Source organism: Sus scrofa, chromosome 8 (assembly GCF_054392235.1).
Source record: "Sus scrofa isolate SSC_HxYL_T2T_F1_AM1 chromosome 8, Sscrofa_HxYL_maternal_Yorkshire_Landrace_v2.0, whole genome shotgun sequence".
Classification (NCBI taxonomy): Eukaryota; Metazoa; Chordata; class Mammalia; order Artiodactyla; family Suidae; genus Sus; species Sus scrofa.
The window spans coordinates 19,190,887-19,218,796 of NC_139390.1; the positions used below are offsets into that span (position 1 = coordinate 19,190,887).

At 39.5% G+C, this 27,910-nt stretch overlaps 1 protein-coding gene across 3 annotated transcripts in view; it reads left to right on the plus strand.

The window, feature by feature from the left end:
- ZCCHC4 (zinc finger CCHC-type containing 4) overlaps window positions 1–27,910 on the plus strand; it is a 45,685-nt gene that overhangs the window by 10,020 nt on the left and 7,755 nt on the right. For all 3 annotated transcript variants that reach the window (XR_014812271.1, XR_002346589.2, XM_021101077.2), the window contains exons 4-12: window positions 1,768–2,043; window positions 2,723–2,803; window positions 11,645–11,717; window positions 16,134–16,284; window positions 17,803–17,903; window positions 24,664–24,785; window positions 25,030–25,105; window positions 27,040–27,091; window positions 27,587–27,731. Coding sequence is in view for 1 of the 3 variants with exons in the window: in XM_021101077.2 (XP_020956736.1) it covers window positions 1,768–2,043; window positions 2,723–2,803; window positions 11,645–11,717; window positions 16,134–16,284; window positions 17,803–17,903; window positions 24,664–24,785; window positions 25,030–25,105; window positions 27,040–27,091; window positions 27,587–27,731 (1,077 nt within the window). In the remaining 2 variants the exon portion in view is untranslated. The remainder of the gene's footprint in view (window positions 1–1,767; window positions 2,044–2,722; window positions 2,804–11,644; window positions 11,718–16,133; window positions 16,285–17,802; window positions 17,904–24,663; window positions 24,786–25,029; window positions 25,106–27,039; window positions 27,092–27,586; window positions 27,732–27,910) is intronic.

Here is a 27,910-nt window from a genome sequence, read left to right on the forward strand (position 1 = left end):
GCTGCAGTGAACTGTGGGTGCATGTGTCTTTTTCAAGGAAAGTTTTGTCTGGAGAGATGCCCAAGAGTGGTACTGCTGGGTCATATGGTAGTTCTATGTGTAGATTTCTGAGGTACCTCCATATTGTTTTCCATAGTGGTTGTATCAATTTACATTCCCACCAGCAGAGCAGGAGGCTTCCCTTTTCTCCACACCCCCTCCAGCATTTGTTACTTGTAGACTGATTAATGATGGCCATTCTGACTGGTGTGAGGTGGTACCTCATAGTAGTTTTGATTTGCATTTCTCTAATAATCAGTGACGTTGAGCATTTTTTCACATGCTTGTTGGCCATCTGTATGTATTCTTTGGAGAAATGTCTATTCAGGTCTTTTGCCCATTATTCCATTGGGTTGTTGGCTTTTTTGCTGTTGAGTTGTATGAGTTGTTTGTATATTTTAGAGATTAATCCCTTGTTAGTTGCGTCATTTGAAACTATTTTCTCCTCCCATTCCATAAGTTGTCTTTTTTTTTTTTTTTTTTAATGGTTTCCTTTGCTGTGCAAAAGCTTGTCAGTTTGATTAGGTCCCAAAGGTTTATTTTTGCTTTTATTTCTGTTGACTTGGGAGACTGACCTGAGAAAAGGTGTAAGGTGGATGTCAGAGAATGTTTTGCCTATGTTCTCTTCTAGGAGTTTGATAGTGTCTTACCTTATGTTTAAGTCTTTAAGCCATTTGGAGTTTATTTTTGTGCATGGTGTGATTGTTCTGATTTCTTAGCTGGTATTACATGTACAAAATCAGCGGTTTTTAAAACATACTAAATGTGATTGTCTCCTCTTTTTAATCATCAGTAATAAAATGAAAAGAGAAAAAAAAAAAAACAAAAAACAAAAAACCACAAACTAAAAGTGGCGACTTTGAAATCAGATATAAAGATGACTTGAAGAGTTCCCATTGTGCCTCAGCAGGTTAAGAACCTGACATAGTGTCTGTGGGGATGTGGGTTCAATCCCTGGCCTTGCTCAGTGGGTTAAGGATCCAGCATTGCTGCAAGCTGCAGTGTAGGTCACAAATGTGGCTCAGATCTGGCATTGCTGTGGCTGTGGTGTAGGCTGGCAGCCGCAGCTCTGATTCAACCCTTAGCCGGGGAACTTCCGTATGCTGCAGGTGTGGCCCTAAAGATAAAAAAATAAAGATGACTTGAAAGGGATCAACTAGGATATTGGTGTTAGATTTTTTAAGGCTGTGATGATTGTTTTACTTCAGAACTGCCTCGATCAGTACTGCTAAGAATAGAGGAATTTTGTAGGAACATTTTTTCTTTTAGGAGGTAATTTTTCTTGCTAAGTATGCCATAAGAAATTGGAGAATGATCTTAATTTCTCACTTGAAAATGACTGTCTTACTGAGCTAGACCGTTTAACACTTCCAAGTTAGACCACATGGATTTGTCAATAAGTTTAAAGATGGTAGTCGTCTCCATTCCTACCACGTTGTTGGAGTAATATATTATATTCGTGTTTTAAATGGATATTGATCTTCATCCCGTGACTGAATTGGAGCATCTCAATTCTTATGAAATCGCTGATGCTTTTCGCCTTTGTAAGGATGCAGCCAGACATAAATTCTAGCCAGCATTCCGCAGATTCCTCTGTACCTTTGTTTCTTCACGCAGTATTCCTTTGGAAGTAATAGTCCTTTTTGTCCATTAAAACTGGTGAAAATCAGTTGTCTTTAAAGCAGCAAACTTACAATGTATTCCTTTGTGTTTTGTTGTGTCTCGAAGGTACTTGAAGTTTACTGAGTTGCCCTTGTCTCAGAGAAGGTTCTGTCAAGGATGTCAGCAGTTGCTGCTGCCAGACGATGGGGAGCAGCATCGTGAGCATCAGGTCGTGGGTGACATTTCTATCACCCAGTTAAAAAGGCCCAGTCAACTCCTTTATCCCCTGGAAAACAAGAAGACAAATGCCCAGTATTTGTTTACTGATAGGAGCTGTCTGTTCTTGGTAGACCTGCTCTCTGCCCTCGGCTTCAGGAGAGTCCTGTGTGTGGGGACGCCAAGGTATGTTAGAGGTCGTTTTAAACATTCCTCCCATCTCCCCGGCTTAAACTGTAAGCTGGAGTTCCCATTGGATACAGGTTCCGTGAGGATACAGGTTCGTCCTTGGCCTCACTCAGTGGGTTGAGGATCCAGTGTGGCCGTGAGCTGTGGTGTAGGTCGCAGACGCAGCTTGGAACTGGCATTGCTGTGGCTGTGCTGTAGGCCGGCAGCTGTAGCTCCGATTGGACCCCTGGCCTGGGAACCTCCATACGCTGTGGGTGCGGCCCTGAGAAGCAAATAAAGAAATAAATAACTGTGAGCAAATTTATTCGGTAGTTATTTACTGTGTGCAGGGTACAACATGAACCGTCGGGTATACAAAGAAGGTATAAAGCATGGTCCCTCTGAAGGGGTTTGCCGTCTTTATTCCATTTGAGAGAAATCTTTGTAGAGTTCTGATATATGATAGAAAATTCTGATTTGATTCTTAAGTGATTTATTACAATTTTAAAGTTCTCTGTTTCAGATGAGTTCCACCCTTTTAAAAATAGTTGCGAGATTGAAACCTGCTAGATTTTCTTCAGTGTTTCAGGAACATATGAGAAATATAAGGAAAACGTTGATGAGTTTTTTATCTGTTTGCGTGTTGCTTGTGACGTTTGTTATTTCTTACTAAATTTGCTTGCATTAATTGCTTTAGGTTGCATGAGCTGATCAGGTTGAAAGCATCAGGGGACAAGAAGTCTAACATTAAAAGCCTTTTATTGGATATTGACTTTCGGTAAGTTTACGAAATATAATATTTATTTTCCTTCATTGTCTCCTGTTTCTTTTTAATGTCTTCCTCTTGTTAATCCTGTCACAGTCCTTTATTTAACATTTAGAAGCAATAATTGGTTATAAGGTATCACTTTAGTCAGATAAACTCAACACGTAATCTTCCGTATGTCAGACAGGGAGGCAGTAGTTTGCTCTTTTTGCTAGTGTGCTCCCCAAATTTTCTCTGTGAAAGTGTCTCGTTGTCTTTGGCTTATAATTTAGAGACATATTTCTTTTGAGGGAAATTTCTTCTCGTATACTTATTTTTCAAAGGTAATTCTGAATTTCCTCCAAGATTTTGTTTGGTCATGATGTTTTAAGTGTAGTAAAACATTTATTTTATTTTTTTTACTGAATGATGGACATACTGTCTTTCCCTGAAGTGAAGGGAGTGCTCACTGGGGAGCAGACAGGTCCCAAGGCAGAGGATCAGCAAACAGATAAGCTTTGTGGGAGGGGTCAGAATTAAAGGGCCCTGATGTGTTGGGACAAACAGATGAGACAGTGGACCACACCGTGAACCTGCCGTCTGGTGGTAATTGCGACAATACAGACTTTTGATGTCCAGCAAGGATGGCAAATGTGTCTCTGCATAGATTCCCTCATGCTGTGAACTTGACATACTCTTCCCAGTTTCTGTAATTGTCTGAATTCCAAGAGTTCATGGTGAGCGAGTCTGTAAGACAGACAGCAAGTTCTTAGTATTTTTTACTTCTTTTTGATTATATTGAAGGAATCAAGCTTTGAAGTTTTTTAAAAAATTTATTTAGTCTGGTAGCATCTATTTGGCCAATATTCCAGTAGTTACTGGAGAGAGTCTATGAAATTAGAAATATTTTTTCTTCCTAAAAACAAGGTAGATAGACATTTACAATGTAGAAAGTCGCAATAAAAAGCATAGCTTTTGTCATTTTTTTCTTTAGATTTCCAAGTCAACTTTAGGTTATCCAATGTAAGCAGTACGTTTCTCAGAAATGACCCATTCTTTCTGCAACCCTCGTCCCTTATTAACAGGACTAGTATACTTACAAATGCCTGCTTGATAGGAGTGATCCTTTGCAAGATGGAATTCTGTAAATAGTATAGATTTCCTCTGAAAGATAAACTTGATTTTTTTTTTTTTTTTTAAAGTTGAACTGTAGGGAGTTCCCATTGTGGCTCAGCAGGTCAAGAATCTGATCAGTATATGTGAGGATGCGGGTTCAATCCCTGGCCTCGCTCAGTGGGTTAAGGATCTGGTGTGGTGTGGGTGCAGACATGGCTCAGATCCAGGTCGCCGTGGTTGTGGTGTAGGCAAGCAGCTGTAGCTCCAATTCAACCCCTAGCCTAGGAACTTACATATTCTGCACATATGGCACTAATAAGAAAAAAAATGAAATGTAATTCACTTAAAATTTAACATTTTCAAGCGTATATTTCAACACTCTTGGGTATATTCAGTATGTTTTACAACCATCACCTATAATTCCAGAACATTTTTAATCACACTGAAAAAACTCTGTATTTCCTCTGATAACCACTGATCTGCTTTCTGTCTCTGTGGATTTGTCTGTTCTGGATATTTTATATAAATGGAATCATAGAATGTGTGACCTTTGTGTCTGGCCCCTTTCATTTAGCATAATGTTTTCAGGATTCATCCATGTCATAGGATGTAACTGTGCTTCTTTTATGGCTGTGTAATATTCCACTGTATGAATATATCTACTTCCTTTTTAACTACCATGATTCTTTCCTAAATTATTATTGTTAAATTATTATAAATGTATTATTTTAGGGAGTTCCCGTGATAGCGCAGTGGTTAACGAATCCGACTAGGAACCATGAGGTTGCAGGTTCGGTCCCTGCCCTTGCTTAGTGGGTTAATGATCCGGTGTTGCCGTGAGCTGTGGTGTAGGTTGCAGACGCGGCTCGGATCCCGCATTGCTGTGGCTCTGGCGTAGGCTAGTGGCTACAGCTCTGATTGGACCCCTAGCCTGGGAACCTCCATATGCCGCGGGAGCGGCCCAAAGAAATAGCAAAAAGACAAAAAAAAAAAAAGTATTATTTTAAAGTTAGAAATTTAACTTTGGGGTTCTTATAATAACAGTATTGTCATGTGGCAATCCCTGTTCTATTTTTTTGGCTTTTTAGGGCCACACCCATGGCATGTGGAGGTTCCCAGGCTGGGAGTCGAATTGGAGCTACAGCTGCTGACCTATGCCACAGCCACAGCAATGCAGGATCCTAGCCAAATCTGTGACCTACACCATAGCTTAAGGCAACGCCAGATGGCCACTGAGCGAGGCCAGGGATCAAACACGCAACGTCATGTTTACTAGTCGGATTCGTTTCCGCCGCACCACAATGGGAACTCCCTCAATTCCTATTCTTACTCCTTTGTAAGAGTAAGGTCCTCACAGTAGCCCTGTAAGATAGATGCTGTTAACATCCTCCTTTTCCTCAGGTGGGAAAACTGAGATACAAAGAGATTAAATAACTTGACCAAAGTCACAGTCTATAAATGTCCAGGTCAGGACTTAAACCCAGTCACTCTGGCTCCAACAATTAAGTTATCCTCTAGAAGTAACTTTGCTTTCGGAAGAGTATATAGCCCATTTCGCTTATCATCCTTCTAGCTTTCTCTTTCTCCATCTATCTCCTTTGTTTGTTCCACGGCAGTTTTCAAATGAGTCAGTAACTAGTTCCTAGATTATTCGTATTAGAATAAGACTCTCATGTTAGTCAGGAGTCTTTCTTTCATGAGAGTCCCAGAAATCCATTTATGTCAAGGAGAATGTATTGGCTCACGTTACTGGAGCCTAAGATGTGGCAGGCTTTAGTCTAGTCGAGATCCTGGGCCCCGGGCCCCACACAAATTGTCAGGGCTCCGCCTTTCTCTCTCCACCTCTCGTTCTGTGTTTCTCTCTGTATTGGCCTTGTTTTACAGGCAGCCTCCTCCATATTGCCAGGGACTTTGGTGGGCAGCAGGTTTTAACTTACATAGTCTCAACTTAACTGCCCAGTAGAGAAAGGCAATCTTTTCTGAGATCTCCAGCAGCAAAACTCCAGGGAGTACCCTGCTTAGCTTGGCTGGGGGTACACACCCATTCCAGAACCATCACTGTCGCCTGGCAGATAAGGTTCCCTGGCCAGCCCTGACCAACCTCAGGGAGTGAGTTCTCCATAGAAAGTAGCTGTTTGAATGAAAGGAAGGGAGATGTAGCTGCTGGAAAGACAAAACAAAACAAACAAAAAAAAAAACCCCAAAAAAACAAAAACAAAACACAGATGTCCACAACTGAATTATTCCAGACAGTATATATCACCTGTCAGCAGCATGTAGGTTTTCATCTCTCTTGGGATTGTAGTAGTCTGCCAGGGCTGCCATAACGAGACACCACAGGCTGGAGGCTAGAAAGCCCAGGTTAAAAAGTGTCCCTAGGTGTGCTCTCTTCTGAGGCCTCTTACTTGTGGATAGCTGTGTCCTCACGTGGGCTCCCTCTGCGTGTGCACACCTCTGGTGTCTCTTTGTCCACATTTCCTCTTCTTATAAAGACACCATCATATGCATTGGAATCCACCCTAACAGCTTCATTTTACTTTAATCACTTCTTAGTACACCTGACACATAATATTGTACATCGAGTCTGTTTCAATTAAAAGTTTTTGAAAGATTAAATGCATAAAAATTAACTTGATTACCTCTCTAGAGGCCCTAATCTCCAAGTACAATTACATTTTGAGATACTGGGGGGGTTGGAGCGTCAGCATATGAATGTGGGGTGGGAGGAATCAACTGAGTCTCTATACTTAGGTGTAGAATTGCTTGGTCATATGGTAATTCTATGTTTAACTTCTTGACAAACTGCCCAACTGTTTTCCAAGGTGGCTGCAGTGTTTTACATTCCCACAGCAATGTATCAACATTCCAGTTTCTGCACTTCCTGCCAACACTTGTTATTGTGTCTTTTGGGGTATCTCATTGTGGTTTGTCTTGTATTGTATTGATTGTAATGATGTTAAGCATCTTTTCATGTGCTTATGGCCAATTGTTTATCTTTTTTGGAGAAATGTCTATTCAGCCTTTTGCCCATTTTTGAATTGCTTATTTGTCTTATTGTTGAATTGAATGAGTTTTTAATATATGCTGGATACTGGGTCCTTATAAGATATATGATTTGTAGATATTTTCTCCTAGTCTGTGAGTTGTATTTTCACTTTTGATGATGTCCAGTTAATCTCTTTTTTCTTTGGCTGCTTGTGTTTTAGGTGTCATATCTAAGAAGTTATTGCCTAATCCAAAGTTAGGAATATTTGCACCTGTTTTCTTTTAAGAGTTTTTAATTTTAGCTCTTCCATTTTGGTCACTGATTTTTTTTTTTTTTTTGAGTTAATTTTATATATGGTGTGAGGTAGGAGTCCAGCTTCATTCTTTGTATGTGGGTATCTAATCGCCTTGACACCATTGGTTATTCTTTTTCCATTGAATTCTCTTGATACTGTATTGAAAACCAAATGACCATGAATGTATGAATTTATTTGTGGACTTTAATTCTGTTCCATTGATCTGTGTCTATCCTTATGCCAATCCCATGCAATCTTGATTATTGTTGCTTCATAGTGAGTTTTGAAATTGGAAAGTGTGAGTCTCTCAACTTAATTCTTTTTCAAGATTATTCTGGCTATGTGAGTTCCTTGCATTTCTGTATGAATTTTAGAATCAGCTTGTCAGTTTCTACAAAGCAGCCAGCTGAGTTTTAACAGGGCTTGCTTTGAATTTGAAGATCAATTTGAGGAGTATTCCCATCTTCATATGTTCTGGTTTATGAATATGAGATATCTTTCCATTTATTTAGATTTTCTTTATTTCTTTAAACAATATTTTATAGTTTTCAGTGTGCAGGTCTTACACTTCTTATGTTAAGTTTTTTTCCTACATCTACTTTATTTATTTTTTTGTTATTGTAAATTAAATTTTTTAAAAAGTTTATCTTGGGAGTTCCTGTTGTGGCTCAGCGGTAACGAACCTGACTAGTACCCATGAGGATGAGGATTCAATCCCTGGCCTCACTCAGTAGGTTAAGTATCTGGTATTGCCGTGAGCTGTAGTGTAGGTCACAGACATGGCTCAGATCCTGCGTCGCTGTGGCTGTGACTAGGCTGGCAGCTGTAGCTCCAATTCTACCCCTAGCCTGGGAACACCCATGTGCTGCAGATACCACCCTAAAAAAGACCAAAAAAAAGTTTATTTTGCGTTGTTCATTGCTAGTGCCCTGATTTAGTTTTTTAAATTGCGGTAAAATACATAGTATAAAATTCACATCGTTAACCACTTTTTAGTGCACTATTTCATAGTGCTAAGGAAGTGAAATTCATTTACATCTGTGGGCGCCATTCTCCAGAACTCTTTGCATCTTACTTGATTTAATTTGAAAGATTTAACTTTTCCTCTTTAACTCTTTTGCCTTAAATGCCTGGCCTTGTAGTTTGACCTTTCTTGAGCCTGTAGTTGGACTCCTCTGGTCAGAGTAGGGAGTAGGGGATGTGGATCAAGTTGCTTTGTATTTTAGGGAATACACAGATACTGTTTTCTTTTCATGTCTGTAAACCTGTGTGTGTGTGTGTGTTCCAAACAAGAGCTGAAGGTATCGTACTGTGGCTATCCTAGTTTAGCTTCTTTGATAGCCTACTCTGTTTCTGAGTCAGTTCTGCAAAAGGTCAGCATTGGGTGCTAATCGAGAGCTGGTTTATTGAAATATGTTAGTAGCCAGAAAAAACTCAGCCCACTGCCTGTGTTTACATTAAGATGGCGTGTGAGGCTGGTTCAGATTTTTCATAGGGATCACAGTTGAGTGAGGAAAACATTCTGATTTAGAGTACAGAATGGCAATGAATAGTTCCTTTTGGCACTTTGTGGCTCGTTGTTGCTCCACAGAAGGTCTGCGTGCAAGGCTGCCGAGGACCGCCTCAACTCCAGTGCTCTCTGTACTTGTGCTGTAAATGTCCCTTTCAGGGGGTCTAAGATGTGAAGTTAACATTCGCTAAGATGGATTTCTGCATGCTCTAATTTTAGCATGAAAGATGTGAAACTCTTTGGCAAACTATCATCCAAATAAAGTTATATCAAAAAATGAGTTTCTTAGGTTCATTTCATGAACTAATTTTATTCAGCTCCTGATTACATTTCCTGTGTGTCGAACATGTTTCACACTTGGTAACTGACTCTCATTTAAAGAGAATGAATGGCCAAATTAAATGAATGTCCTTTTGAGCAGTTTTCAAGTGCATGCATTTCTGATTGGTTTTGTTTGCCTTATTCATTGGAGAGAATAATTCTATGTGGCAAATTTCATTTTAAGAGGGTAATGTTGAGTGATTTTTCATAATTTAAAATATGAATAATTATGCTCCCTTGTTTGTGTTTGATGGAAACTTAGAGCTGAAATCTTGGCTTTTTTTCTCTCTCTGACTGTGCCCACTGCTGCCCAGAACATTTTGGACAAGTGTGCTGTGCTGAATTTTATGTACATAAAATTTTATTTTTTGATTTAAAAAAAATGACGATTAATAGTTTCATTGTGAAGCAATGAAAAAAAATGGAGGGGGTCTGAAATATATTTTAAAAGGGATTGTATTTTCCTTTGCTCACACAAAGCAATGCAGGAGCGAATACCCTCAAATGACATTGGAGCCCACAACTGTGCTATTATTGATACATATGTAAATTTAATAACTGATATATTATCAGCTATTTGGGATTTGGTTAAAGAGGAAGACATTTGTTTATTAGTGATAGTTGACACTGTCCCATTCCAGTGGGCCAGTTTCTGGAATGTTCCTTAGGTTACAGTTTATACAGTTTATAGTTTAAGTATTCTTCAGTTATCTAAACCCTCTGTTTCTTTCTTTCTTTCTTTCTTTTGTATTGTTTTGTTTTTTAAGGCCACCCTCTTGGCATATGGAAGTTTCCAGGCTAGGGGTCAAATCAGAGCTGTAGCCGCCGGCCTACGCCACAGCCACAGCAACTCGGGATCCGAGCTGTGTCTGCAACCTACACCACAGCTCACGGCAACACTGGATTATTAACCCACTGAGCAAGGCCAGGGATCGAACCTGCAACCTCATGGTTCCTAGTCGGATTCATTAACCATTGTGCCATGACGGGAACTCCCTCTGTTTATTTCTTCTGTGCAAATTTATGTTTTATGAAATCAGCAGATGTACTAGCAGTATCTTAAAGGATCCTAAGGGATATTGTACTGAGAATGGCAAACAGCTGTTTTTCCATCTCCATAGAACAAGAAGACATGGGTTTAGATTATAGGAGAAGAATTTGATTGGACTTAAACACAATTCCCTAGTATTAGGAATATTGAGACATAAATCTTTATAGCTGGTATTTATTAAAATAACGATCCCTAACATTTCCAAATATGCTGTATAGTTGGCATTGTAATAAAGCACTGTACATACATTATCTTATTTATTCTTACCAAGTCCATTGAGGCAGAAACTATTTTCCCATTTTGTAGATGAAGAAACTGGGGCTCAGATAGGTTAGATAACTTACTAAGATTGCACAGGTAAAAAATGAGAGACCCAGAGTTTGAAACCAGATCACCTGACTGTAGAGCTGTACTCTTAGCCGAAGTGTAATAGGAAGGGGATAAACTAGGCTTGTCCTTCATATTAAATGCTCAGCAAGGATGGTGAATCAGTTACAGATGGCAGTGGACAACTGTGAGTAGAAGACAAGCAAAGAAGTGCCGCTGTCATGATTTGGTTCAAGAAGTGGTGTTAAGTAAGGACGTGCCCTTGATTTTTTTTTCAGGCGTCCCCCTAGATTATGAATTCTGTAGAAAGATGGTGTGGTTCATATTTGAATTGTTTATGACAAAATTGTGAAAGTTCAAAATCCTGTTGAGATAAAAGAAGTTTCCGTATTATACAAAAAACCTCAGAAATCAGCAAGAGAGACGTTAAGACCTGTAGACATAAATGGAGAAAACAGAGATAGGCAGTACAAATATAATTAAGGAATAAAGAAAACTCAGCCTTGTAAGAAATCAAATAAATGCAAATTTAAGCCATAATGTGGTATGAATTTTGCCTAGTAAATTAGCAGAAACTTATAAAATGTTAATACCTAGAGCTGGTACTTTCATTCATTACTGATTGCATTTTAAAGTAGTTTGTTAGAAGAATAAAATGATTCAATCAGTAAATAAATATCCTCTTTCCTGGATTAATTCAGTAAATATGAAATGCACATACTTCTTTTTCTTACATATTGAAAAGGATATTTTATTAAACTAATCTGCAATAGACTAGAAAAACTTTGTATTAAATACCTTTTTTTGTTAACCACAGAAGAAAATAATTAACAGCTGTTGAGCAGAAAGGTTGATTCAGTATTTTCCTTAAAATTATTAACTATGAGAGATGTATTTTAATTGCCAGCCCATCTCAAGCTTAAATTGCATAATAATCTATCAGGGACGTGGTTATTTATATATAATTTTTTGTTCCATAGGAACATGTGGTTTTTTTATATATGAATATTCTATAGTTTTGCCACTGGCCTGTTAAACTTGAGACCATAAATTAAGTTTGTCATTCACCCACTATTATGGATTTTTTGAGATTTGGGGGAAGTATTCTTTTTTTCAAAAAAATTAAAGGAAGATGAAATTGCATTTATTATAGGTGAGATTTTGTAGTTTTTTAATTTTTTTCATAATTTTAAAATTTGGTTTATAGTTATATACTCTATAGCTATGACTGGAGAAGTAACTACAGTAAAAACAAAATTATTTTACAGGTATTCACAGTTTTATATGGAAGACAGTTTTTGCCATTATAACATGTTTAACCATCACTTCTTCGATGGAAAGGTAAGAATTAATAACCATGTCTCTTTCTTCTTTTATTGTATTTCCGCCCTTATTTTCCTAGGGTCCCTCAAGAGCAGATGGTGGCTGTTCCACCATTTATTGATACTTATTTATGTTCTTTCATTGAGTGCGTATAGAGCATCTAGAGGTGATTGCATGATTCATCCTTCATGACTTCACTGCTTTTTGGGTAAAGATCCACTTTCGCACCAAGGCCTCCGTAGCTTTGTGTGATCTGACCCCTCCCACTCTCCAGCCTGTCCTCTCCTCATTCCTGCTTTGTTCTTTGTGATCAGGACATATGATATTCATCGCAAACTGGCCTCTCCACCACAGGGGCTTTCGCCCATGCTGTTCCCTCTATCTTGTCAGCTCTTTGCTTTGTTAATTTCACTTCATCCTTCAGAACCCTCTTTCAGGTCACTTTCTCCAGCCTCCCCTAACCCTCAGACTAGGTCAGGTTCTCCTTTGTAGATTTATGATACTGTAATTAAATAATTCTGTGGTTAGTTGTTAGGTGTTTGCCTCCCTGATAAATTTCAAGTCCCAATTAAGGGGATTTATGGTTTTATTAAACTGATCCTTAAAAAACAGGCAATGTCAAGAGTTAGCCCCGCTCTAGGAACTCTGGGTGATAATGCTGTCGATTAGGTCCATCGCTTTTAACAAATGTCCCACTCTGGTGGGCGATGTTGATAGTGGGGAAGGTTATCGTGTATGGGGCCTGGGGAGGTGGGATATCTCTGTACCTTCCTCGCAATTTTGCTGTAAGCCAAACATTTCTCTTAAAAAATAGCCTTAAGAAAAAGTAGAGTGGCTTAAAAAACAACTTCTTTCAATATGATGTTAATAACATCATTGTAAATAGCATAGCAAAGCTGATATTTTTACTCCCAATTTGAGCTCTTTGTCAATCCTATTACAGAATAAAATCTATAACCAACCAAGTGATCACACCTGACAGGAGGCTGGCCAAAAGCATTTGAAATTATCAAGACTACTTGAAGCATGTCCATACATATATGCATACATATCAATTTTTAAAGAATTGCGAAGTGTTGCTGCTGTGGCACAGTGGATTAGGAATCCAGCTGCAGTGGCTCCAGTCACTGCAGAGGCATGGGTTTGATTCTCAGCCCAGCGCAGTGGATTAAAGGATCTGGTGTTTGTGGAAGGTGTGGTGTCTTGGGCTTAGTCCTGCGGCTCGGATTCAGTCCTTGGCCTGAGGACTTCCATATGCTGTGAGTGCGGCCATTAAAAAAAAAAAAAAAAGAAAAAGAAAAAAAAAAAGATAAAATTGTGAACATGTTTAAGTATATATTGTGCTTTAAGATATCAGCTAATGATAAAATGACTGAAAAACTAAGCATTCAGGAAATGAAAACAGGTTCAAAATTGTTGGTTGGGATTAAAAAATGAGTCTCCTGACTCAGTAAGTATACCCAGTGATTCATTCCTTCCAACAGAGTCGGTTTAGCATTGGGAGGCTTATTTTTCAGCGGTGGAAGCTGTGAAAACCAAGTATTGAAATAAAGAGCTGTTAGAATTAGATGTATTTCACTGTCTTCCAAAAGGTTTACGTGGTTGATAATCACTCGAATTTGAGAACTGGTTAGATGACCGTGAAGAAGAACAAGGAATGAAAAATCGCTTGACCGTAGATGGTGAGGAGTTTCTCACCTCAGACAGTGACGGTGGGGAAAAGATAAAAAAGAGATGGATTCCGAAGCATTTCGCAGACGGAAACAAGAAGTCTTGTTGTAATTACTGTGTGTACACCTGAAACTGATAGAATGTTATATGTCAGTTATATCTAAAAAAAAAAAAAAAAGGGAGAAAAAGAAGACTTACTGACATGTGCTGGGAAGAAGTCAGAGATGATATGGGGGCGAGACCTGGATTCGTCTCTCATCCCTCCGCATAGAGAGCAGGGAGGTGAAGTTTGGAAACGCGTTTGCGGGGCTGGCAGAGAACATCCACATGCAGTGTCCTGCGGGGCCTTGAGCTCAGGGCTGCCCTTGGCCCTAGGGACACATGAGGAGGTCATGGGTTTATAGTACTGCTTGATGCTGCAGTAGCGGGTCAGGTGTTTGTTTTGAATACCATGCCTGATTTCGCTTTTTATTTTGAACAATAACGAGAGTAAAATTACATTCAAACACTCAGGAGTTGGCTAGCAGTTTCATATATTTTAAGAAAGTAATACATAATTAGCCTTTTTCTAGGAAGTTCTCTGTAACTTTTATTGGGAGTTCATAGAATTACCTTACAAGTTTCTAGAATAACAGTCGGAATAAGCTGCCGAGACTGAACTCCAGGCCATCTTTTCCAGAAGAAAACAGTCGTTGCGCTCAAGCTCTCCTTTCTCTGTATTTTAGGAGCTGCGCCACTGGAGAGAATGGTCTATGGAAAAGTACTGTTTCGTAATTTTCCTGTCTGCCCTTTTTCCACCCACTTCCTGAGTCAAGGCTTTCAGCAGAGATCACCATCTGCTAATCAATCACTAAAGTGTTTAAGTGTCTCCTAGGTGCCTGTCTGTGAAGGCATATAAGCCTCTGAGGCACCAGGCACCTCTTAGGATCTAAGGAAGCCTCTGCCACTGCACAGAAGCACTTCACAGTCCACGGGATTAAACAGCAGGAGTTTCTTGCATGGGATTTTTTTCACAGCAAATAATACAGTCTTTTGGGTAATGAGAAATGTCATAGGCCTTAATTATGAAGTGTGTATAGAGGGGCTTGTTTAAAATGCCAAGCACTTGGAGTTCCCGTCGTGGCGCAGTGGTTAACGAATCCAACTAGGAACCATGAGGTTGCAGGTTCAATCCCTGGCCTTGCTCAGTGGGTTAAGGATCCGGCGTTGCCGTGAGCTGTGAGCGTTGTTGTGAGCTGTGGTGTAGGTTGCAGATGGAGCTCCGATTCGACCCCTTGCCTGGGAACCTCCATGTGCCATGGGAAGCGGCCCTAGAAAAGGCAAAAAGTCATGAAATAAAATAAAATGCCAAGCTCTTTTTTAGCGGTAACTGAGATGAAGAAAAGTTTTAAGTTACTGTCAACATTGGTGGCCTAAGCAAGAGTCTGTGTCCCGTAGGTGGTCAACATAGGACCCTCGGCAGCTCAGGATGGGACATTGTCCACTGTCGATGCTTTCCTGGAAAGATATTCTTTAATGTTTTTTTAAATTTGGTTAGGGGTTCAAGGGTTGTTTGCTCACTTTCTTTTTTCCACTTTTGACTCTAAGGAATCTGAAGGTTTTTCAGTAATGTCGTCTGTGCTGTTAGTCCTTGTTGGTGTTGGCAGGAAGTGCCAGGCAGCTTTTGAAAAATGGTCAACCTTACTGACACCATCCGTCGCTGTAGGACTTCTCGGAGGAAGTTAATAAAAAGATTTTCCTTTATTAGGAGAGGAATTAGGATGTTGTGATTTTTTCCTTTCATCAATTGGGTCTTCTAAGTTGACTTAGTAGTAGAACGATATACATTTTATTATAAAGTACTTATAGGTTTATTAAATTTTAAATGCCATTAAACTTTAAAATCTTCTGCCATTCTGTATGCTGGAAGTTTTTATTTGCTTTTATAGTAAATACTTGAAAGCAACTACAAAGTCAGTAGGCTAGAGCTACTATTACAGGTCTATCTCTTATTGATTTGTCTCAAAGCAAAAAGTGATAAATATCCTAGAATTTTTTTTTTTTTTTTTTTTTTTTTTTGGTTGTGCCCATGGTACATGGAAGTTCCAGGTGAAGGATCGAACCCACGCCACAGCAGTGACAATGCTGGATCCTTAACTTCTAGGATTTTTAATGTTAACTTTGCAATTACTAAAAACACTTCAGTTTGTTGTGAACGGTGTTAGTAACATGATTTCATGGTCTGGATAAATTCTGTTATTTGTGAACCTTCATTTCCTTACGTTGCATGTTCACATGTGCCTGTCCTTTACCTGGCACTCAGAAACACGTGCCTGTTTAACTGGTAATTTGTGGCTCTTATTAAACTGAACTTCCGGTGGTGGACTAACCAGTAGGAAGAATGTCTTATTTGTTTTTGTGTCTCCAGTGTTTAGCACAGTCCCCGATTCTGTTTTTTGAACCGAGTTTAGCGTTTTAGATAGTCTCCGTGGGTAGTGAGTTTCTCTCTTAGGTTACTAAATTTAATTTTTTAATTTACCCATTTGAAATGTGTAGACCTCTGATAGTGATCGTGTTTGAATTCATAATTTAAAAAACCCATTTATCAAGGACCCCAAAGATAAAAATCTCACGGGGCTGAATGAGAGCGGCTTCAGGATGTCGCTGAGGGACTCTGGGGGGGGGGGCAGGAAGGGGGAGATGGAGCCTCATACATTCTCATCTGAATAGGATGAAGTGCCTCCTGCTGGTCCTAATTTCGAGATGAATGTGTATTTGTTCCAGGCTGCCCTTGACGTGTGCAGAACGTTTCTCCAGGAAGATAAAGGTGAAGGAGTCATTATGGTGACAGATCCTCCCTTTGGTGGCTTGGTTGAACCTCTGGCTGTTACATTCAAGAAGTTAATTGCTATGTGGAAAGAAGGTCAAAGCCAAGGTATGTAATTTATTACTTACTGCAAAATAAACATGCATCTGTGTATCTACTTCCTGTCGAGTATGAGCAGAGCTCAGCGAATCAGAGCACCGATTCATGTCTTGGGTTCTCTTCTTTTTTAAAAAAAATAAACTTATTTGATAATGACTTTATCATCACGGTATACTCTGTATTGTTCTAATCATGGGTTTTTAAAATGGCTCATAGGTAAAATATTTGTTTGTGGTGGGCATGAGGGGACATTATGAAGAGTAGCAGTGGACTGTTGTCATTTATTCAGCAAATGTTTACTGAACGGCCACTGTGTTCCAGATACTATTTAGGTGCTGGGGATGGAGTAGTGGAGACAGACACTTGTCTCTGCCCTCATGGAGCTTCCAGTCCCTCTTCCCAAAGTCTTACCCGGAGCTCCAGGAGGGCCCCAGCCTCTGGGCCAAGCTCTAAACCATTCCATTCCAAGAGTTGTGTGGGAAGCTTGGCCATCCAGCAGCCTAACAGTGGTTCTTGGTGACACACTCGACCCTAGCAGGGGATCAATGACTGGGGGACATTCAGTTTCAAGTGTCTTAGGACTTGAGAGTATTTTTTATAATTATCTAATTAGTCAGGACAATCATTTTTCAGTTTCCAGCTGGAAAGTTGATAAATATGAGTGTCAGGAATTTGTGATCAAGCTTCTCCATTAATTGTGCTATATAAATCGTGTGCTTTGGGGACAGAATGCAGATGAAGTCTAATACATGACTCATAATACTAAGTATTCCACTTATTTTTGGTTCTGAAGTCTACTTATCAGAGTGGATAAAGTCACTGTTTTTGAGGAAGCAATAAGGAGGTTTGTGGGCTTGAATTCCATTCTGCTGCTTATTAGCTGCATGGATTTAGACAAATTGCGTGTATTTTGCAGCTTCAGTTTTCTATCTGTAAAATGGGACTACTAAATTCCAGGGGTTATTGAAAGGAGATAACACTTAGAACGTATTTAGCATTGTGTTTAGCCTGTACTAGGTGCTCTGTAACTAATAGCTGTGTCCTCTGTCTCTTATAAAAATTAATTTTGATAAAATTGTTCATAAGCCTCTTGATTCAGAAAAGGTGGATTCACCCCGAGAGCTATAGAATGAGTTATGGCGGAGCTGGGATTCGGACCCAAGGCCTTCTGCCTTCTGATCCAGGAACCCTTCCACCACGTCACAGCCACCTGTGTGCTTCGAAGTCACGTTCATTTTAAATTTCTCACTTTTTTGGTATTATATTTGCCTAGACTATAGGGATATGCATATCCTGTGTAGCTGTGTTTGGATACAACAGAACGTTTCCATTGACTTTGGGGAAAGGTCAAGCTGTAAATGGCGCTGCGGTACATAGTTTCTCCTTTTGTATGATTTGGGTTTTTGAAGGATTACAGTTTCTCCCAGTACCAGATGTTTTTCAGTTACACCTGGCTGCTTTATTTTTTTTCCTTATAATATCAGTCCCTAATTTGCTTTTCTCTTGTTTTCTTTTGTGATCCATTAGATAACGGTCACAAAGAATTACCCATATTCTGGATTTTCCCCTATTTTTTCGAAGCCCGAATTTGTCAGTTTTTCCCAAGCTTCTGCATGCTGGATTACCAGGTATAGTAAATATTCTGTTTTCTGGCATGGTCGAGGAATGGATTTTCTGCTTAAATAAATATTCTGATATGACTGTCCATCAGTTTCAGTAAATGTATACACGATAAGCTGTATAAAACACTAAGACCATACCGTAGGTAACTTAGTGCGCTGGTTCCTACATGTCTCTAAGCTCTAAGGTGCTTATTAAAAATATAGATTCTTAGGTATCTATAAACCTACTATATCAAAATCAGAGGGTAAAGCCCTAAGAAAAATGATTGTACCCAGCTTCCCAGGTGATTCTGAAGGGCAGCTGGGTTGGAGACCAAATGATCTAATCTTTTATCATCAGGCGAAACGCCCCCAGGATCATCATTATGAATGTGGGTTTTCTCTGTTCGGAGGTTCTGCAGAAGCAAATCGCTTTTTCTGGTGGGTGGAATGCCACATGCACTTTCCTCTGCTACTCAGAGGATGCCAGGGGCCGAGGAGGGGTGTGCCCAAGGTCGTGGGGTGACAGGGAAGCAGAGTTGCTGGGGTGCGTGTGTGCAGATCCAGAACCGGCTCACCCGACCTCCACCTCCTTCTGCCTTCATGTCCGTCCACTCTCCTAGTAACGCAGGCTGTCTAAACGAACGGTCATTCATTACTTCGCATTAATTGCTCTCATGGGCTTTATTCTAGACCTGCCTTCTTTTGCCTCCTCACCATTTCAAACCCTTGTCCACAGTGAAAACTTGTCTCTAAATGTGGACAAAACCGTTTTCTGAGGGATAATGTGTTTTGCCATTTTAATGTCTCAGATACTGCACAAAAAAAAGACCTGAAGAAAGAAGAGTTTTACCCCCACTCTGGGACTGTATGAGTGATGACAGTCTAGGGATGGCTGTGACCATGCCGACAGCAATAACCTTCCTCTGCATGTGTTGTGTGTCAGGCACAAGGCTAAGCTTTTCAATGTGTTATCGCAAATAATTCCTAACACCTTGCCAAGTGGGTATATTACCACTGTGCTCATCTAACAGGTAAGATGAGTGCCAGAGAGTTAGGTAAAATGTGTGGGCCTAGCTAGGAAGTGGCAGAACCAGGATTAAAACCCAGTTCCTTTCAACTCCAGATTTCAATCTCTCTTTCATTCAGTTATTCATTCAACATGTACAGGAGCTTTGGAAAGACTGGAGTTTCAGTTCCGAGAAATAGTTCCAAAGTCCAAGCTTATTAAAAACAATGATGTAATTCAGTGCCCTGGTGAAAAAGGTTCACCACATCTGATACGTGGCCTAGTTAGAAAAACCGTTTTTTCAATAGCCAGAAAGTCAAACTTTGGAAAGAAAAATTAGAATAAAACTTATAAAACAAAACAAATCTTTGTTTTTCATGATTCTTGCGAAAGATAAGAACACTACTACTGCCCGTTGCGTGTTCAGTTGGAGAAGCTGATTTTGCCGAATCTCCTTAGGATGTATGAAAACCTTATTTGTTGTACCTCCCTTTGATAATTTTTCTGATTTTTTTTTTTTTTTTGAAAATGTCTCTGGACTTATTACCCCTTCTTAGCCTTTTGCATTCTTTTTTTGTTGTTACTTTAACTTCATTTCATGGTAATTTTTCCCCCTTTATATTAGCCACTTTCATCAAATGAAAATTTTGATAGTCTCTGCTCCTCCTTCACAGTTCTTTTCCCGTAGACCTTGATTAGGGCTTCTTTCTGACATTGCCTGAGTTGATTTTAAGCCCCCAAGCCACAATGCAGTAGGAAAAAAAAAATCACTAAATCTCCTTTTTGGAAATACTTTTCAAGTAAGAGGAAAGTGGAAATGCTGCAAATCTTCATAAAATATAAATCGTGCAGATTCTTCAGTGATAAAGCACTTGATGAGTACAGAATAAAATAGTTATCAAAGACCTAGAAAAGCAAGAGTTTTATTAAGGGCAGATTAGAAAGGAAGGATGTGATAATGAAAAGAAATTCTGATTTAGAGTCAGAAGAAGTTTGAGTCTTAGCACAGCCTTTTGAAGCTATTTAATCTTGAGGGAAGTCACTTTATCTTTCCAGGTCTCTGCTTCCTTACCTATAAAATAAAGTGATTGAACCAGAAAAGGGATGGCAGGTAAATTTTACTTTCAGAGCTAAGCCTGATAAATTGGTAGTGACTGGAGAGTTTGTTGAGAATACCAGGCTCAGTGGCAGAGAATAGTGTGATTGATTAGTGATGGCTGCCACAGGCCACAGGGTCAGGGTCAGGGTCAGGGTCAGGGTCTGGTGGTGACTTTCAGGTCCTGTATTGGCCATATCTGAACTAGACCATCTCACTTCCCTTCCACCTTGAATGTGCTTTTGTTTCTGCTTAATATGGGACATTTGTCTGGATTGGGGTCAAATCCAAGCCACGGCTGTGACCTACGCCACAGCTTCAGCAATGCCAGATCCTTAAACCACTGCACCACAGCAGGAACTCCGTCTTTGTTTATTTAAAAGGGGATTTTTTTTTTTTTTTTTTTTTTTTTTTTTGCTATTTAAGGGCGCACCCACTGCATATGGAGGTTCCCTGGCTAGAGGTCAAATCGGAGCTACAGCTGTCGGCCTACCACACAGCAACGCCAGATCCAAGCCACATCTGTGACCTACACCACAGATCATGGCAACGCCAGGTTCTTAACCCACTAATCGAGGCCAGGGATCGAACCCGCAACCTCGCAGTTCCTAGTTGGATTTGTTTCTGCTGCGCCACAACGGGAACTCTTAAATCATCCTTTTTTAGAAAACTGTTTTTCAAGGCTGGTTTCTTGTTCAGAAATGAAGATATTTTGGCGGGCATTTCTGAGAAATAATTGTAAATTATAAGATGACAGGTGAATTCTCAAAACGCAATATATAATAAACATAAGAAGCATAAAATGTGATGTTTTTAAAGTGATGAGGAATAACATCATCACATGGTATTTAAAATAAGAGGTTACATGGAATATAGTGAATGTGACTAAAAAACCTTATTGCTGTGGTCGAAATTGGTCGATGGAGCTGAAGAGTTCCCTTGGCATCTTTTGAATATACTGGAATTAAACAGGATACAATTTAGGGAGTTATGACAGTACAGGTACATACTCTATTAAATTTAATCCTTATTTCCTGGCATGATACCTGGAGCATAGTAGGTTTATTTTGTACTGGAATTAAACAGGATACAATTTAGGGAGTTATGACAGTACAGGTACATACTCTATTAAATTTAATCCTTATTTCCTGGCATGATACCTGGAGCATAGTAGGTTTATTTTGTACTGGAATTAAACAGGATACAATTTAGGGAGTTATGACAGTACAGGTACATACTCTATTAAATTTAATCCTTATTTCCTGGCATGATACCTGGAGCATAGTAGGTTTATTTTGTACAAAATAAACATTTGTCGAGTTGAATGTCCTGGTTTCCATCTAACTTGTTTCAGCCTCTTGTTGCAGGAGAAATTTGCGTATAGATAAAATTAAAAGTTAGGAATTGCAGAGATTTTGTGCTTTCCCTCATTTCTATACAGTACTTCATCACATTAATCAGTTCCATGGGAGAAATTTTCTATTTGAAAGTGCCTCTCATCATCATTGTGAGTAAAATGTCAGGGATAATGATGGGAAAATGGTGTATGAGCTCTACCACTAGTGATGGGCAATTTGCAAAATTGTGTTTGCTTTACCGCGCTTCCATAGGAGGTTTATTTGTGTGGATGAAGCTATGAAATATGGATGTATGTTAGAGGTACATTAATTTACCCTAGCAGCATGCATTTTACATACCATATGTTTATAGTTAATTAGCACAACAAACCCACATTTAAAAATAATAATAATCTCAATTAGGTTATGTAAAATCAAGTAATCAACCACCTTCCCGATGCACACATTCTCTGACTCCTTGGGTTACCATAAAGAAATTGTTCTGTCTTCCCTCTGTTCCATCTGCTATCTATTGTGTTGCATGGAATGTTCCATTTACTAAAAATCTTTCTAAGATACTCTTTTCCAGCATGTGAAAATCTTCATTAAGTTTCTCTTGGGAAGAATTTTTTTTGTTATGACACTCATCGATGTTGAAAATATCTTTGTTGGATTTGATAAGGTACCATATATTTACCGAGTACAAAGAGGAGGTGCATTAGGGAAAAAAATATGAATTTAAATTACTTTTAAAGAAAACTACGTAAGATACTGTTTTAAGGTGATTTTGAAGTAAAGTCTACTTTTCTACCTTAGCTTCTAAGGGGTAACATATATTCATAGAATTGTAAAGTTGGAAAGACAATATAGGGCTAACACGGGCTAACTTCCCAGCGTCATAATCCTCCTCCCCACTAAATTCACGACAGGCAGTCGTCTAGCCTCACTTGAATGCTCTCAGTGAGCAAAGCCCTACAGCCTTACAAGGCAACTCAATTTGTGTAATAGCTCTAATTGTTAGAAAATTTTCTCACGTGGAGATAAAATGTGCTCCCTATTAATTTCTAACCACTGGTCCTCCTTCTCTTTTCCAAAGCAATAAAGGATAAGTCTAACGTCTATTCCACATGACGCCCCTTCAGTTATAGAAGAGCTTTCAGATCCTCCCAGCCTTCTCTTCTCTGAATAAACCCAAACACCCCCAATCTGTTCAACTCTAAATCCTGTGCATCCCCATTACTTTCAATAGAAATGAACTGGTTTTATTCATGTCTCTCTTCAGCCATAGTGGCTGAACGGAGGGCTTCCAATGTGATCTAAGCTTCCCTTCTTGCTTCCTTTGTCTCTTCCTTTGCTTGATGTTACACTTGCGTGGAGGCCACCTGTGAGCCTGCACCGGCTCTCACCTGCTCGCTGCGCAGAACGCCCTAGGGGTTTTTTACCCACCATGCCTCACTTACTGGGAGCTCCTCCTCGGCTTCCTTTTTTTCCCCAGTGCTGAAGCTTGTTAATCAGTGTTTCTAAAGTTACTCACCTGTAAATCCAGCACCATGAGCGTGGCCAAATAGAGAGCCTGGGAATCTGCCATTAAAGGTCTTTGTTGTCATTGATTTCTTACATCTTTGCAGTGCTCTCATTAGAGAGTTAGCTTGCCAGTCAGTTCTGTTGTGTATTCTTAAGTGTAATCTTATTTAGGATCTAAATAGTTTATTACAACGTACTTGAAAGTTGGGATCTACCTGTATGAACCTTATAAAAATTTCAGGATATTCTTTGGAATAATCTAAAGCAGTCATTCTCTAACTTTAGTATGCCAGGGGTTTGTTAAAAATACAGATTGCTGGGCTCCACCCCCAGAGTTTCTGGGTTATTAGGTCCTGGATGGGGCAAGAATTTGCATTTCTTTTTTTTTTTGTGTGTGTGTTTTTAGGGCCGCACCTGAAACATGTGGAAGTTCCCAGGTTAGGGGTTGAATTGGAGCTGTAGCCGCTGGCCTGTGCCACAGCCACAGCCACGCCAGAGCCGAGCCGTGGTCTGTGATCTACACCACAGCTCCCGGCAACACCAGACCTTAACCCACTGAGCAAGGGCCAGGGATAGAACCTGCGTCCTCATGGATACTAGCCAGATTCATTTCCACTGAGCCTTGACGGGAACTCCAAGAATTTGCATTTCTAACAAGATCCCAAGGTGATGCTGATGTTGCTGATCCAGGCACCACACTTTGACAATCGCTGATCTGAAGAAAGGTGGACTTTAGTGGCCAGGTAATTCGTGGCAGGTTTAAAAACAACCTGAGAATGTATATGGATGATAGGGTGGAGGAGGAGACAGGAGCAAGAAGCTAGTAGAAATCATGCTTGTTGGCTTCAGCTTACTTTCCAGGCAATCTGCTGAAACGGAAAGTTGAGGTCGGGATCTGGAGGGAGATAAACGTTTGAAATAGTCATTGTGGGGAGAACAGCTGCAGTCAAGGGTCTCTGTCTTCATCTCCATCCTTCTGTCGCCACCATGTGCCGGGCGCTGAACTCAGTGATTACACACTCCATCTCATTTCACGTCCACAGCTGCTCTAAGTATCGGTAGCCTCTGAAAATGATGCAGGCTTGCCCGAGGTCACATAGCAAGTGAGTGGCGGAGCCACTGCCTGGCCCCCAAACCTGGCTCTGTCGGGGTGATGGTGGAGGGAGGGATTGAAGCCTCACGGAGCCTCGGGGAGCTGAAAACTGGCCCCAGGTGGATTTCACGTGCAAAAAACGAAAAGCCTAACCAAGCTGGCACAGATCATCAGAGGTGGAATTTTTTTTCACGCCCAAAGCTAAATTCTTAATTACATAATGGCCTTTTTGCAAAGTCTTTTGCGTTGGATAAGAGATTGGTGGTGTTCTTTTAATCCTAGGTAGCATGAATTTATCATAACAAAGTTTGCCTTTTTTATAATGAAGTTTTACCCTCATAGAGACCTCTCTGGGGCTGATTAATAAGTACACTCTTGTTTTTAAGAAATTCTTGGAGTTCTTGTCGTGGCGCAGTGGAAACGAATCCGACTAGGAACCATGAGGTTTCGGGCTCGATCCCTGGCCTCCCTCAGTGGGTTAAGGATCCGGCGTTGCTGTGGCTGTGGTGTAGGCCAGCAGCTGTAGCTCTGATTAGATCCCCTACCCTGGGAACCTCCATATGCCGCAGGTGTGGCCCTAAAAAAATAAATAAATAAATACATTCTTATTAAATACTTCGATTTAATTTGTACTTTGGCGTCAGTTTGTCCATTTATTGGTTAAAGAATCTGAATGTATGTTGACTCATTTGAGAAATCTTTCTTCTTATTTTTTTTTAACATTCTAGGTAGATTATGATAATCATGCACTTTATAAACATGGAAAGAGAGGGCGGAAACAATCTCCTGTGCGGATTTTCACCAATATCCCGCCCAACAAAATAGTCCTTCCCATTGAAGAAGGGTACAGGTAAGATCACAGAGGGACCTTGAAATATGTGAGTCACTAAAATTAAAGTTCTTTGTTTCTGACACCAAAATGCTTTTACTATTGACCCATGTAGTTCTTCCATTACTTTTAAACTTGGCCCATAATGTTTTATTGAATTTAATTGGAATTACACCCAGTTTTTGTAATGAATGCCCTGTGTACTTTTAGGGTTTGTGAATATCAGTAAGTATATGCAGCTGATTCTTCTTTCTTTTCTCCTTAGATTTTGTTCTCTGTGTCAACGATATGTTTCTGTAGAGAATCAACACTGTGAACACTGTAATTCTTGCACATCCAAGGTATAGATTTCTTTAGAATTTTTTTTGGTCTGGTTTGGTTTTTTGTTTTGTTTCTTTCTACACCTGTGGCATGCAGAAGTTCTTGGGCCAGGGATTGAACCTGAGTCACAGCAGTGACCACATTGAATCCTTAACCATTAGGCCATGAGGGAACTTTTTTAGACTGTGTTTTTACTCAGATATATTAGTTTTATTTTAGTTCACAAGTTTCATTATATTTGTTTAATTTTTAAAATATTTATATTAATATCAATGATGAATTACACTTTAATACAATATTTTTCTCTAATTTTAAAGTACAACAGGCTTTTAAACATACTTAGTTGCCTTCATCATCTTTAGCAACTATTTGGGTTATTTTTATATGGTACTGTATTGACTGCTAAAATTAGTAGTGCTTCAAATAAGTCAGTAAATGAGAGCTACATTTTGTGAGGGCAAAATTAAGATGTTTCAAATAAGGCATTGAACTATTAGATACCATCGTTGTTCTGATGAGGTACTAATTAATTAATAACATGTGCTGTGCACTTTTCAAGTGCCAGGCTATCCTACGAACTAGGACATCCTATACGGACTAACTCATTTGCCCCTCAGCCTCCCAGAGCCCTAGCAGACAAGGCTCTTGACAGGTGCGGAAGGACTACAAGGGGCATACCTCCTCTGTTTTTAGGAAGGTGGGATCACCCTTAGATTGCGCCGTTCTTTTAACTAAATCCAGTCGGAGAGAACATGTGACGTTTAATTGGCTGATAAGCACGTATCATTCTCCAAAGGAAAGGCTGTGTTTTTATAACTGTTGGAAAGTACATTTGTCATAACTTTATAATTTTTTTTACTGGTTATACTGGTTTTTAACTGTGGTAACGTATCTGATTCTATAGATTTTCATTTAGTTTAGAAATTACCTGTATTCTTCATTAAAAAAAAATTATGTTCAGATCATGCAAAGTACAAGATGAGGAGGACAAAATGTTATTATTTAGAGATGCACCTATATGTCGTAAAAATAAACAAAGGAAGTGACCATCACAAAAGCCAGGATAGATGTTTCTGAGTGAGGAAGAAGGAATGCTGGCTTGGGAAGGGCGGGCGTGTGGGCCAGTGTCGAGGGACACTTGGTGTTCTTTCTGTCTCTTGACCTGCTGGGTTCATCAGCGTTCACTTTATAATACTCATTAAACTGGGCATATGTGTTTCATGCTCTTCTCTAGGTGTGTTTTATTTCAGAGTTTTACTTGTTTGTTTGTTTGTTTGGTCCTTTAGGGCCACACTGGCGGCATATGGAGGTTCCCAGGCTAGGGGTCGAATCAGGGCTGTAGCCGCCGGCCTACACCAGAGCCACAGCAACAGCTGAATCTGAGCCTCGTCTGCGACGTACACCACAGCTCACAGTAACGCTGAATCCTTAACCCACTGAGCGAGGCCAGGAATAGAACCCGAGTTTTCATGGATGCTAGTCGAGTTTGCTAACTACTGAGCCACGATGGGAACCTATTTCAGAGTTTTAAAATTACCCAAATAGTAACCTGTAATTTCTTTCCTTCTAAATTACATTAAGTTCTCAAATTATGAATGTTATTAAGGATTATGCCAGGTAGACACATAAAAATTATGAATCATTAATTCTCCTAAAATTTTCATTGAGTTCTTCTTTATGCAGATTGGGTTGCTTGATCTGGAGTGGACTTTCAAGATCTTTTAGATAAATCGCCTAGTTTTAGAGTTAAGGAAATTGGGGCCCATCAAGGAGGCATTTGAGTTGAGTGGAGAAGTGCATAAATTAAAATCAAAGTATTTAATTGTAAAGCCCAGGAAAGTGAGAAATAAGGAATGAATAATTTACACAAATTTTAATAAGACATTTTAATTTTTAATTGTGGAACTTGATTTTTAATGACAAATTAAGCATAATTTAAAAATTGTTTTTGTAGGATGGCAGAAAATGGAACCATTGCTTTCTCTGCAAAAAGTGTGTAAAGCCTTGTAAGTATTTAGACTTAAGAGTTGAGCTCCCATGCAAACATTTGAGTTTTTCTTCATCTAAAGAGGATTTTTAGTTAACGGTATTTACAAAAGAAAAAAAATTAATTGAGTGACTTGGGTTCATTTTACTTTTTAACTTACGATTACCAAAATGTACGTTCTCTCCTTCAGAGAGAGACATGAATGCTGCCCTGTTTCAGTGTGGCATTTGGTTTGGCTTATTTAGTGCAGTTTTGTATCATTGTGTCAGTGGCCCTAACCATATGACTCGTTAGAGAAGGGCTGGATTTGTTGCCATGTGTCAGAAAGAAGTTAGCTGATTTACGTGGGATTCCAACCTCTTAACCTTGGCCTTTAGCCAAATTATAAGTAGCTGTGCGAAGCAATCAGAACTATTTGAAGTAAACACTGTTCATGCTTCCTTATCATAAAGGTTAATCAAATGAAAAATTACATTAAATGAACCTCTTCTAAAACCCAATTTTTATTTTACAGCCTGGATCCACTGTAATACTTGCAGTCACTGCGCTCTTCCAGATCATTCTTGCCAGGGCCCTAAAGACGGCTGCTTTATTTGTGGTGAATTAGATCATAAACGCAGTACTTGTCCCAACATCTCTACAACGAAGAAAGTTAACACGTTAGTTGAATTCTTTTACTTGCTAGAAAAAAAATTTCCTTGTGTATTTGTACTGAGCAATCCGCGGAAGTATTCAATAGTCAGAGGTTCTGAAAGTGCTAAAGTAAATGAATTGTTGCTTTCACTGTTAGGTATGGTTTTCCTAGATAGGGGGAGGGAAATAAGTCAAAAGAGCTTAC